This window comes from Conger conger, chromosome 12, assembly GCF_963514075.1.
Source record: "Conger conger chromosome 12, fConCon1.1, whole genome shotgun sequence".
Taxonomy (NCBI): Eukaryota; Metazoa; Chordata; class Actinopteri; order Anguilliformes; family Congridae; genus Conger; species Conger conger.
The window spans coordinates 17,202,185-17,215,797 of NC_083771.1; the positions used below are offsets into that span (position 1 = coordinate 17,202,185).

General features: G+C 45.8%; 1 protein-coding gene across 1 annotated transcript; it reads left to right on the forward strand.

Annotated features, from left to right (window-relative positions):
- The first annotated feature begins 843 nt into the window (after positions 1 to 843).
- LOC133141515 (uncharacterized) lies at positions 844 to 3,540 on the forward strand. Its single transcript, XM_061262085.1, has 8 exons — positions 844 to 1,088; positions 1,303 to 1,609; positions 1,720 to 1,933; positions 1,986 to 2,087; positions 2,189 to 2,398; positions 2,498 to 2,834; positions 2,950 to 3,192; positions 3,313 to 3,540. Exons 1-7 carry the CDS (start codon positions 844 to 846, stop codon positions 3,020 to 3,022), a joined length of 1,488 nt encoding a protein of 495 aa, XP_061118069.1. The 3' UTR covers positions 3,023 to 3,192; positions 3,313 to 3,540.
- Positions 3,541 to 13,613: the final 10,073 nt, after the last annotated feature.

Below are 13,613 nucleotides of genomic sequence, written 5' to 3' on the forward strand. Positions count from 1 at the left end.
GTGTTTAAGCATGCTTTGTAGCTTTGTCCTGTCATCCATCCATCCATCGCTGCCTAGCTGTGGCTTTCACCCTGCGCATAACTGCAACTTTTGCATTTCCCTGTCTTAGAGGCTCATCTTTCTTTTTGATCACACCCATCTTCTCCTGCACCCCCTGGTATACTGGCACTGGGCAAATTCATGGCATTACTCTAGATGCACTTTCTAATGTACCTCACTAACAACCATAATAACTATGGCACTTATTTGGGCTGAGCTGCTTGTAATCATAGTTAAACAGCATCTCATTTCAATGCTTGATTGACACAAACACTCAGGTTTTTGTAAAATAAAAATAAATAAAATAAATAAAAAAACAACCTACATTTTTGGTACGTCTCTGCAAAGGCGATCCTGCTGTCGTAGAGGTCCCACACCCGCTCCCCCCGCCTCCACCTCCCACCACCACCACCGGAGAAGAGGAGGGACGGGCCAAGCCACAGCAGTCCTTCCTGCCACCAAGGCCTGCCTCTCAAAGTGCTGAGGTGAGCGTAAAACACTGAACACTTTTTATTTTTTATTTGGTTTTTGTTTTTTTTATGAAAGATGCCAAACTCAAACTCTGGTTTGTAACACATTCTTTTTTGTATTTTGCAGCTGCTGTTTCCTGAGAGTTGGCGTGCAGCTTTCTCAAGGGAACAGCAGGAGTGGATTGGATGGGCGCTGTTTACCAGGGACAGCTTGGGGAAGACTGTACTCACCACGGACCTGCGTCTGTGGTGGTACCCTCCCCAGCCCCGGCTAATCTACAGCCAGCCTCCCTCCTCGCCAGCTGCCTTCTTTGCATGTCCACTGTTCCTCTAGATGCCCCTCTGCATGTGGGCATTCAAGCTGACATGCACCCAGCCTGGTTGTAAGAGACCACTGACAAAGGCTGGGCTTTACAAGACCATCCGGAGGGTCTTGGACATCGATGGCTGGTACTTGATGGCTACAGAGTACCTGAGCTGCCAGAGATGTCAGAAGAAGGTAGCTGGCTGGTCGCACGATGTGCTGAATCGGCTGGATCCGGCTCATCGGAACCAGTTTCCAGCGATTCTGACATACAAGTAAGTAGAGATTTAAGTTTTACTTTCACGTCCATTCTGTGAACAACAAGCCTGCTTTAATTATTGTGGGCATATATAACCTAAGTATGTATTACCTACACATATAACACATAAGAAATGCATACAAGACCGATACGCACGCACGCGCACACACACGCATGCACGCATCACCATGTAGCTTGTGTGTCTACATTAAAAATTGTTCTTGTTCCAGGCTGACCTGCGACCTGCGGGTCATGAGGCTGCTGCGGGAGCGCTCTTTGGGGAACAGCGCCACCCAGCTGTACCGGAAGCTGTGTGAGGGGCACAGCGAAGCCTGGATGCGGCGGTCCATGCAGTACCTCGGCGAGTGCGAGCACTTCCTGGCCATGGGCTCCGAGCGGCATGACTTCCCCCCACCCCCCTCCCATGCCGCCCGTGCCCACACCCCTCTGGCTGCTGAGCGTCTATTGCTACGACGTTCTGACGCGACTGGAGGAGGTGAAGGCCAGGGTCACCTCCACCTTCGGATCCATTCTCAAGTTGGATTCGACGAAGAAGGTAAGATATGTTAAATAGCTATATGTCACGGACATAAGATTCCTGTGCCACTTTTTCCTGAAGTGAGTCTATTCCCCTTCCTTGCTCTCAGGTGACCAAGAAGCTCGCCGGTTTCGCTGCAGACACAGCGGCCTGGGCAACGAACGTCGGCAACGAATTCGGGCAGGTCCTGATAACGGTGCTGACAGCTGCCGAGGGCCAGGGCCTGCTGCCCATGGCTGCTGGCCTAATGCAGTCTTACCGAGACGCCGGGGTTGCACCCCCCCAGCTCATCTACGTGGACCGGGACTGCTGCTCCTCATTCGGCGGGTCAAAGACAGCTGCCTTGTTCCATGAGTGGGACAAGCTGGTGGTCAGACTGGACGTGTGGCACCTCATGCGCAGGCTCTCTGTATAGCTGCGCGCGGGGTTCAACTTCTCTGGAGTCATTCCACCTCCACCTCAACCGGTTCATCCCAGGTAGGCCCATCACCCACCTCCCTACCGGAGCAAAAATCGGTTGAGGCCTAGGTGATTTTTTATTTTTTATTTTCCTAACGTGCTGCTCTGCTTCCTTTCAGGGGATCGTGCAAACGCCATGCACTTTCAGGCGTTCCTGCTGGACAGACTGGTGAGTTGGAACGAAGACCGCGCCGCAGCTGCAGTGGAGGGACCAGCACAGCCTCTGCTCTCCTACAGTGGCCACCTGCAGCACTCCCTTAACCAGCTCAGCCAAAGGGTGCTTGGCCAGAGTCTGGTTAAGGATTACACCAAGCCTGGCGAGTACACTGGTGCATAGCTCCTTATGTCGGTGCCAACTTTGACTTTGTGTGTTTTGGCACAAATTTTAATCCAAGCTGTTTGTTCATTGGCATTGGCCCACTCTGCAGGGGCGCTCATTGGCGTGGAGTACCTGTACTCACAGACAGGCAGGGTGCTGCAGGACGTCAGCTTGGACCCTGACACTCCGGACGAGGCTGCTGACATCCAAGACCTGGATCTGGATGTGAAGGATGATGGCTTTCAGGAGGAGGAGGACGACCCCACGGTCCACTGCCCAACCCCATCCTCCATCCCTTCCATCTCCGGTCAGGAGATCCAGCTGACGCACCCCCATCTGGGCCATCACCTCCAGCTGCCCCTGAAGCCTTTCCTCAGTCGCCCGCCACCCTCCTGGATTTTCCCCGGGTGCCCACTCCACCGGCTCCCACCGGGGAAGATTCTAAGGTAAATAATGATCCATACAAAGCATACCAATACAGCTGGACTGCTTTGTGACAAAGAGCTGTACCTTAAGTGTTTTAACACGTGCATTTAAGACACATGCATCTTGTGCTTTCAGGAGTTCAGAGGCCCTGACGGTCAGCCAGGCTACCAGCATGTCACCCGGCTGGCCAGTGCCTTGGTGGCCTTGAGTGGACTGACCTCGTTGTCGGATGCCAAGGTGGACGAGCTGGTGAGTCTGTGGAGCGTTCTCCCAGACGCCGACAAAAGCCGGCTCGTCTACCCATCCCGGCACCGGGAGAGGATTGCGAAGGGGCGTTTCAAGGCAACGAAGGGCAAGACGTCCGTTGTCCCTGGAAAGGTGAGTCTCCAACGGTAAGAGACACGCCATTCAAAGACTTGCGACACCCTATCGATGGAGAAAAATACCTTCAGAGTGTCAAGAGGTATAATTCCATTTTATCTGTTCCCCCCCCTGCAGTTGCCTTCTCGGAGAAACCTTGGGTCCTGCAAATTGGCCAAACGCCAGTCGCCTGGTGGAGGCCATTTGCAGCCAGCTCTGCCGCCTGTACCCGACCGGGGTCAAATCCCAGGGAGTCAGGAGGCCCCGGTGGGCGGCAGTGCTCGCACGCTATGTCAAGATCTGCGAGCTTGTGCTTGGCAGCCCGAGACAGATGGCCCAGACAACGCTACAGCTCTTTGAGCTGAACCAGCGCACTCTCTCCCAGTGGCAAGTGGTGGCACGATGCAGAAATTGTATGCCGTAACCCTGTGATGTGTAGCTTTCTGCTGACTGATATGCTAACATGTGGTGTTTATCGCTCTCAGGTCGCTCCCGGAGGCAGAAGGCGTGGGAGAGAGCTGCGCTTGAGCAGGATGTGGTGGGTACCTGCATCCCTGCCATTGCTTCCCAGCAGCTGCCTCCACCACGGCGGCTCCTTCAGGGTGACGAGGCGACCGGACAAGCGCCCTTCGTCTTTGTTACCCCAGAAAACCGATCGCGCCAAGCCACCCAGCGAAGAAGGAACGCCCACGCGCCCATCCTGCCACCCTCCGTCCCAGCCCAGCCCAGCCATGTTACTGCCACCGTGCCCGCTGCTACAATACCGCCAGTCCCACGGACAACAGCGTGGTGGCGGAGTAAGGCGGTGGCGGCGGCAGCGGAGGCAGGAGACACCAGGCCACCGAAATCAAAACGGCAGCGTACGGAGCAGTACATCTGCCTAAAGTGCGGACAGCCGAAACAGCGGCAATTTGGCCATAGCCGTTTCGGCAACTTCGCGTTCTGCTCCACTGCTGCCGGCAAGTCGGTGCAGGAGTGGTTGGCAGAGATGAAGGACACTCAGGGACGCTGATCCACTTGCTGGGTGGAGGACGCTTTTATTGTATATAGTTCTATGAGCTGCCCTCTACTTTATTGTATATAGTTCTATGAGTTACCCTCTACTTGGACCGGGACCTTGGCGAGGTGTAGAGGCTTGCGTGTGCTGAAGACCCTCAGAGCTACATTGCCTGCAGTCCTTGGACTGCTGGTAGGGATACCCACGGCAAGCAGGTCTGAGGTGAAGCACCAGACAAAAGCCGGCCCTGCAATGCGAACATTGAAATGTCAAAAGTGTGCCCTTGGCTGCATTTGTAATGGACACGTTGTTATATGGACACCGTAAAGTTCCCAGTGGCGTGCATCAATGTTTCCCATTTTGTATAATGCTGTTACTTTATGTCTAAAGTTCAGCATAATTTAGCAAGTTTTTAAAACACAATTGTATTACAGTGAAGCAGCTTGTGCATCAATGTTTGGATCATTGCATATTGCAATCATTGTTTTATCCAACAAAATAAACTAGTAATTGGAAAGGAAATGCCTGTGAAAGGAAATGCTTGTCTTTTGTTTCTGAATTTAACAATACTTGATTTGAGTCTTTGAAAGTAGTCTTTGAAAGTGAGAACGATTTCCTTCCTTCTCATGTATACAAGTCAAAGCTTTTCATGTCCTTCCTTCTCCTGCGTCAGTCAGTCACTGTCCCAAGCCAATTATCCCTGCCAAATGTGTTTTGGATTGTGTACTGCAATCGCTGTTTTATCTAACAAAAGTAACTAAAAAAGTAATCAATAGAGTCCGTGAAAAGCAAGCTCTGTCTTTTTTAATTTTGTCTTTTTATTTCAGTTAGTTAATACATTGATGTTCACAATTACAACATCTCTGTAGAATTCATTTCTGCTGCAGAAATCAATGTGTTGTACAAGAATAAAACATGCACATTATTCTGACAACTTACATTTTCTGACATTCTGCATTTGAAGTGACCGTTCATTAAAAATTCTACACATTACAATTTCTGACATTCAAATTATGTGCATTTACAATTAAAATTTCTGACAATCTGCATATTCATTACAAATTCCTGACATTCAAATTATGCATTTACAATTAGAATTTCTGACATTCTGCATATTCATAGTTCCAATGCAGTTAATGATATAATGCCTATAAGTGTACATATAGTGCCAGTTACTGATATCGTAAATGTACAGAAATAGTTCCTATACTATTTGGCCCTTGAATTCTGCATATACACAACGCAACACATGATTCGGCAATTTGGCCGGGGTCGGATTCGAACCTTGGCTGCATTTGTAACGGACACTTTTTTATATGGACACAGTAAAGCTCCCAGTGGTGTGCATCAATGTTTCCCATTTTGTATAGTGCTGTTACTTTATGTCTAAAGTTCAGCATAATTAAGTATGTTTTTTAAACACAATTGTATTAGTGAAGCAGCTTGTGCGTCAATGTTTGGATCATTGCATATTGCAATCATTTAAGGAAATGCTTGTGAAAGGAAATGCTTGTCTTTTGTTTCTGAATTTAACAATACTTGATTTGAGTCTTTGAAAGTGAGAACGATTTCCTTCCTTCTCATGCATACAAGTCAAAGCTTCAAAGCTTTTAATGTCCTTCCTTCTCCTGCATCACTGACTGTCTAGACAAGGCAGGCAAGCAGGCAGTCAGTCAGTCCCACGCCAATTATCCCTGCCAAATGTGTTTTGGATTGTGTACTGCAATCGCTGTTTTTATCTAACAAAAGTAACTAAAAAAGTCATCAATAGAGTCAGTGAAAAGCAAACTCTTTTCTCTGTCTTTTTTAATTTTGTCTTTTTATTTCAGTTAGTTAATACATTGCATTGATGTTCACAATTACAACATCTCTGTATAATTCATTTCTGCTGCAGAAATCAACATGTTGTATAAGAATAAAACATGCACAGAAAGCCAATAGTCTCTCTGCATTATTCTGACAAGTTACATTTTCTGACATTCTGCATTTGAAGTGACCGTTCATTTAAAATTCTACACATTACAATTCCTGACATTCAAATTATGTGCATTTACAATTAAAATTTCTGACAATCTGCATATTCATAGTTCCAATGCAGTTAATGCCAATACGTGTACATATAGCGCCAGTTACTAATGTAGTGCCAATACATGTACAGAAATATAGTTCCTATACTATTTGGCCCTTGAATTCTGCATATACACAACGCAACAGATAATTCGGCAATTTGGCCAGGGTCAGATTCGAACCTCCGACCAGGCGCAGGGCGCAGGGGGCCCTGTGGGCCCCTCCTTTCTCCACTGAGAAGAATGAACGGTGGCTTTTGCTTTTGCGCCATGCTAATCTGTATCGTTCCAATTTTAGTATATGTGCTGCCGGAGCGAGCACAGGAGACCTGCGCTACTTAAGGGGCGGGTTCTGGCCATGGTTTGCAGTCATGGACTGAGTGCGAAAGCATGCATAGCAAGCATGTGTGCCTCATAAGGACAGCCTAAACTGGCAGCACTTACAAACAAGACAAATCTGCATCAGGAGGTTTATCAAACACAACCTCTGATGTTGAGCTGAACACATTTAGACATCAATGTCCCTCCGAGGCAGGCAAATGGAGTCCACGGATGTGCGCTGCCGAGTTATGCAGCCGACTGCCTCGATCCTGCTATTGGCTGCACCCTCACAAAGAACTGCGCTGTCACCACCTCCAGCCTGTCCGCTGCATGCTGTCCTCATCTCAGTCACCATCAGCTGAACATGCTTGAAAGATTCATCACACACTGAAAGACAGAAAAAACACAACAACAAAACAATAGTATTACTAGGCATAGGTAAGGTCAGGCCATCTGACAGCAAAAGGTAAAATCTGAAGAAAAGTAAACAAGGAGCCCGCCATCTTCAAATTCAAATACTTCCGGATTTCCCCGTACATTGCTAGTAATTGCCACCAGAGGTCAATCGTCTCATTCCTTTCACAAGGGCTCTCCAGCTAGAAAAGGGAAAACCGTCAAAAAGACGGTGCATGCACGGAAGAGCCTTACTTTTATACAGTCTATGGGAAGAACATCATTTACATACAATTAATAGAGACACATGAGAAAAAAAACAAAAAAACACTGCATGGTTTTCAATACGATATACAGTACGCCCGAAAGGTACTTTACACTATAACAGAAACTGGAGGCTGAGTTTTTCAAGGCAATTCATCAAAAGTTAATTTAGAGTAAGCACTCGAAATTCACTAAAAAGGACGAAAACGCGGAGGAAACGAGTTCTTCGAAACACGAGTGCTTGCTCAAAACAAACGTGGAAAGCAGCATTCCCTCTTTGACCACTCAGCAGACTGCCGTGTGTGTCTATCCAACCAAAGCAAGCTGAGTGGTTCTTCTGCGTTGTCGTTTTCGTTAGCTAGCCACTATGGCACACAATTATTTACTTCTGTGGTGTAGGCTAACTTAACACAGCTACTTTTGGCGTCCGCTGGGCCCGGGGCCTACTACGAGTGGAAAAACACTAGCCATTATGTAATTTTTAATGAACCTATTCATCACTGGTGTCTGTTTCAATTTCATAATCTCTCCTTGACTTCCTCCAAACTTTGATCTCATGCAAGCCAGACGTTAAAGCCCGCCACCATCTCAACACCCTCTTCAGGTGCCCCTTTTTGTGGCGCCTTAAGGGATCTACAAAGGACATCCAGCTAATAGCTGAGTGCAATTCATCATTTAACTCCTCTATAGTCAGTCCTTTATTCGATAAATTATTTGTGTTATCCTCAGGAAGGCCCTTGAAGCCTCTTAATTTTCTTTCGGTATTGACGTCCTTGCCATTTTCCTTATCTCTTTTACATTTTTCAATCTCCTCCTGCTCTTTGATTTCCCAATTATCTTCATTGTCTTTCTCATCCTGTTTCTTTAACCAGGCCTCGTGCTCCTCCCCTGTAGGAGCCAGCCCACACGTGTCAACCAAGTATGTTATCACATCTATCGTCTCCTTGAATGCAAAACTCCCTGGGTCTCCAATTTTCCGTTCTGCGTGTTCAGCATCTTCCATGGTCATGCTAGAACACATTCTACGCATGGCCTCAGTCAGGCCTTTAGCCTTGCTCTCTAAAACCCTGAATCTAAGTCCTCTGACTTCAGACTCCTCAGTATCCATATACGGTTGTACATTTATCTTGTACCATATACTTCTCCTCTTACGGGAGCTTTTACTCCTACCCCATTGGCGTGTGCGAGGGGTTAACAATGCATTCCTGCCTAACCCATCTTCTGTCAATCTCTCATCAGGCGGGCCTAGGGCCGGGTCCTCGACACTACGTGGGGGAAATGTCACGTTTTCCAACAAGGCCTCTGAAAATGTTGTGATAGTTGTCTTTACCCGTGCCACGTACGGTGCTTCTCATATGCTTCCCCAATCTCTAAGCATGCAAAATGGCCAGACGCATACAATAAGCGAGGCACCGGAACACTAAATTACATCGCCTCGCCAAGGTAGCAAACCAGCTAGCTATAGCCGGCCTAGCACGTGGAAACAGTTTGCTCAGTAGCTGGATAATCCTTGCACAGCAGCCAAGCCTTCCAGAAAATGCAATAAATAGCCTACACGACTGTATTTACGACGTGTATCAGGAATAATCTTGTTAACAAGGGGGTTATTGTACGACGCGGAGGCGAAGGACTATGGCCACGAGTCGTTAGCTAGCAAGCGAACAAGTTGATTCTACACCAAGTTAACGGGACGGCCTACAGCAGGCAACCTTACCCGAGAGACGTCCGGCCGCAGTAGCACTGTTTTATCTGAGCACGCGTCCATATTGCACCGAACTGAAACAAGTGAAACTATTTGGAAAAATACAATATTATCTCCCGTAGGCGACGAAGCCACCTGCCCGTGTAGGCCGAGTGCAAATACAGGCGTGGCTACGCAAAACTTTATTTGTGTACCACGTTACAGACAGAACTACAACAGGGTGTGTCTTACGATTTCTTTTTAAAATGTCTACGGATTCGGAGTCGCGAAGACCCATCGGCAGGCTATTCCAAAGGCTAGAGCAGTAATAACCAAAAGACGCTGCATCACCATATGCCTTTAGGTTCTAGCCTCCGGGACAAGACTGTGGGTTATTGTGAAGCCTTCAATCTAATTTCGTTTTAAATGTCGTAAGACATGCATTTTTAATGAGACATCTGCAATATACCCCATGTACAAAGTTCCTTTTTTATTTTATTTTTTACTGTACTCAGAATGATATACCTGATCTTCATTCAGAACTATGTAAAGGGGAAAAACGCGAATGGTTTTCAATGCTGCGAATGTTTCACCCAACAGAATTCACACAACATTGCGGTTTCCCGTTCTTTCTTTTTCACATTACATTACATTACAGGCATTTAGCAGACGCTCTTATCCAGAGCGACGCACAATGAAGTGCAAATCGAACACAGGGACAAGTGAGACGAGGACCCTGGAGGACAGACATTCCCAACAAAATAACACCGTGCCACTGTGTAGGCCATCCTGAGGATGACGCTTTTATCCAAAGCTACCGACAAGTCCTGACGTGTGTTTCTATCGGGACGTGCGGTGTACCTACAGGTTCAAAGACAAAATAAAACCAGTCTACAATACAACTAATGTATTTTGATAACTCGAGAAATATACCTTACATTCCCAACAAAATAACACCGTGCCACTGTGTAGGCCATCCTGAGGATGCTAGCTATAAATAAATAAATAATCATTTGTTATTTAGCAGACGCTTTTATCCAAAGAGACCTACATGTCCTGATGTGTGTTTCTATCGCAATGTGTGTTGTACCTACAGGTTCAAAGACAAAATGAAACCGGAAACCAGTCTACAATGTATTTTGATGGACTTTGCCTCGGGCCAGGGCCGCAGGATTGTCTTTGTAGTTCAATTTTCAACGTTTTTCAAGTTCAGTGAGGCTGGTCGTTTGTGGACTGTGGTGTTTGCGGCACTTTCTTTGCTTGCCTTTATTTTTTGCCAGGATTTCTGAACTAATGTAGTTGTTAACTAACTACTGACAACTACTACTGACAAGTTACGCTTTGTTTGTGTATGGGTACACTTTTAAGTCATGTTAACAACTACATTAGTTTATGCCAATTCATATTGGAATCAGAAAAACAGTTGTATGTATTTGTGAATGGTTCACTAAATGGCAAATAGCGCTTTTTTCCAACTCCCCCATTTTTTTATATTACACCTTGCATTAATCCCTCATATTGTGCTATACACGTCAGTAAAATACAATCCATAAAACGTTTCCAAATGACCAATCCATTTAAACTTTTCAAATAACCATGCAATTACACTTTTCAATATCCATATGCTAAACCTAGCAATACCCTTACAAAAAAAGAACAGACACACTCACATGTACACCGAAAGCGAAAGGCAAGGCACCAATCAGCTTGTTTGGTGGGTTTAGGTTCAAGGATAATTCAACACACCCGGGGCAGGTCATCTGGCAACTAAACTGCTGGATAACCACTCTTACTTTCTGAGCTAATGAGACCCGCTAATTAATTACATTTATCCAATGGTTTGCTAATGTGTAATATATAACAATTCATTAATTAATGTGTTTGTACATCAATGTATCCATGTTAGCAAATACATTAGCCTTTACATACATATACTCTTATTGTAAAGTGTGAACCTTGTAAGTTTTCTTCCAAGGACATATAGATTTTACACAAAAAATGTACATTCTTCTCATTGAACCATAGACTGGCAAAGTATCCTGACCTGTATTCCATAAACATAGTTCTAATAATCACATTTTTATTACAAAAGATCACCAGAACACCCAGATCAACAAACATTTGCAGGTCATATATTCATAATTAATTTGAGAACATTGTTGGCCAATCTAACAATGAAATGACAATCTAATACAGAATAATATATGTAAAACAATTTAGTTGTTTTTTTCATTTCGGTGGATTTTGTAAACTGTAAATGATAAATATAAAAATAATTTTAAATGTACTGTGAAGAAATCTGCAAATGTTTTGGTTCACAGAATAATGACACAAACATTTTTAAGTGGGTATTGGTAGCAGCAGGAAATAATTGACTACATTACATGTTTCAGCCTTCAGCAAACATTCTTATCTAGGCATACATTTGTTTCATATACAATGCATTTATACAACTGCATATACACTGAAACAATTCAGGTGCATTTTCAATAGTACAACACTTGGACTTGGAATCAAAATGACAGCCCTTGAGTTACAAGCATACTTCCTGAGCCAGTGTGGTTCGGCTCTGCACAGTAGGCCAATGTAAGCCAGCTCTGGAAAGGTGACAGTGAACATACTACAGAAATCATTAAATTTTTCTTTCAGTTTTTGATCTCTCACAACACTTGCGGAGACAAAATCAGCATGCTTTGAAGAAGATAACCGCGATCAGTGCCACTGTGGTGTTCAATGCAGCTCGGACATCCAGACAGTGGTACTGAAACCAGGACAGATTATACAAGTGCATCATAGGGGCGACATGGCTCAGGCAGTAAGAGCAGTCGTCTGGCAGTCGGAGGGTTGCCGGTTTGATCCCCCACCCGGGCTGTGTTGAAGTGTCCCTCAGCAAGACACCTAACCCCCAAATGCTCCTGATGAGCTGGTCGGCGCCTTGCATGGCAGCCAATCGCTGTGAGTGTGTGTATGAATGGGTAAATGAGAAGCATCAATTGTACAGCGCTTTGGATGAAGGGGCTATATAAATGCCAACCATTTACCAAGTGCACTCTTAAGTGCTTTGCTCCTTTGTTCCGCGTCTTGATCCCGGCCCAGTCAAGATCTTTCATTGGCTGGTCATGGTGGATTCTTGATTGCCTCATTACGATGGGTCATTTAGCACCGTGTTAAGAACATCCACAAGGTCATCCACAACATCCACAAGGTCATCCACAACATCCAAAAGGTGAAAGTGGTTGAAGTGCAGGATGATCGCAGCGGTGTTATCCGGCTGGTCAGAAGACAAGGGAATGCCCACCATGGTTTCTGAAAATCACAGGTGCCAACATGACTGGCAGCCCTAACAATTATTGTAAATAAAACCAAAGAAAGTGAAATTGGCAGTACAATTGTACTTAATTGACTTAATCTCAGTCTAAAGGAACTATATTATGTAATTCCATCACTTCCTGTATACACTAGAGTATAAAACTGGGGTAAAAGGATGCAAAATCCCTTTGTCAACCAAAAATCCAAAGAACTGTCAATTCATAATTCAGAATTGACCACCACAAGTCGGTTATGGGTACAAGAAAATACATAAAGGGTTAAACATAGCACTTAGCACTGTATGGGCAACAATAAGGGCATAAAACATATGGAACCACCATCTAAAGCTCAACCCAGGTAAGGCTGAAATGATATTCATCCCTGCTAATACCTCTCCCCATCTGGATCTCTCCATTTCCCTCGGGGATACCACACTCACACCATCAGCCAGTGCAAGGAACCTCGGCGTGGTGATGGACAGCAGACTGTCCCTCTCCAAGAACATTGCGGCGGTGTCCCGGTCATGCAGGCTCTTCCTATACAACATAAGGAGAATCCGCCCTTTTCTCACCCCCTACTCGACCCAGCTCCTGGTCCAAGCAATGGTTCTGTCCCGCCTGGACTACTGTAATTCCCTCTTGGCTGGCCTTTCAGCGTCCGCCATCAGACCCCTCCATATTATCCAAAATGCAGCAGCTCGTCTGGTCTTCAACCTTCCCAAATACTCACACGTCACCCCCCTGCTTACTTCCCTCCACTGGCTGCCTGTCATGGCTCGCATCAAATTCAAAACATTGGTGCTAGCCTTCCAAGCAGTTAAGGGGTCTTCCCCAGCTTACCTACAAAAAATCATCACCCCTGCCAGACCTCTTCGTTCAGCCTCCACAGGCCGCTTGGCACCTCCCCCTCTCCGAACCTCCCCCTCACGCTCACGACTACTGTCTGTTCTGGCTCCACGGTGGTGGAACGAACTCCCCGTTGAGGTCAGAACTGTAGAATCTCACCCTCCTTCAAGCACAAACTGAAGAAGCACCTCTTCAAGCAGCACCTCTCCCCATCACTCCCAACTCCCTGTGAACCTTAATTGTGGTCTTTGTGATTTACGTTGTGTTTCGGTATTTTTTAGTTGGCTAGGTAAGCAGTATTTGGATAGTTAAGTTTGGTCACTTTTGCTTTGTTGTTTGTTTATTTGTTGTTTAAAAAAGAAAAAAAAGAAAAAAAAAAATAGGCCCTGGTCTATCTTTGTTGTACGGGTAGCAATTGAAATTGTACTTCCCTCTAGGGTCTTTCAGCGCACTTATCCCTGGTTATGGGTATGCACTTTGTTGTATCTCGCTCTGGATAAGAGCGTCTGCCAAAAGCCAATAATGTAATGTAATGGAATGGTTGCAAACTTGCCAGGAAGAGG

Excerpts from the sequence above, each read along its gene's own strand:
- LOC133141515 (XM_061262085.1), top strand. The coding sequence starts at position 844 with ATGCCCCTCTGCATGTGGGCATTCAAGCTGACATGCACCCAGCCTGGT. Across the intron at positions 1,089-1,302 it reads CCAGCGATTCTGACATACAA|GCTGACCTGCGACCTGCGGG; the intron begins GTAAGTAGAGAT and ends TTCTTGTTCCAG. Across the intron at positions 2,835-2,949 it reads CCACCGGGGAAGATTCTAAG|GAGTTCAGAGGCCCTGACGG; the intron begins GTAAATAATGAT and ends TTGTGCTTTCAG.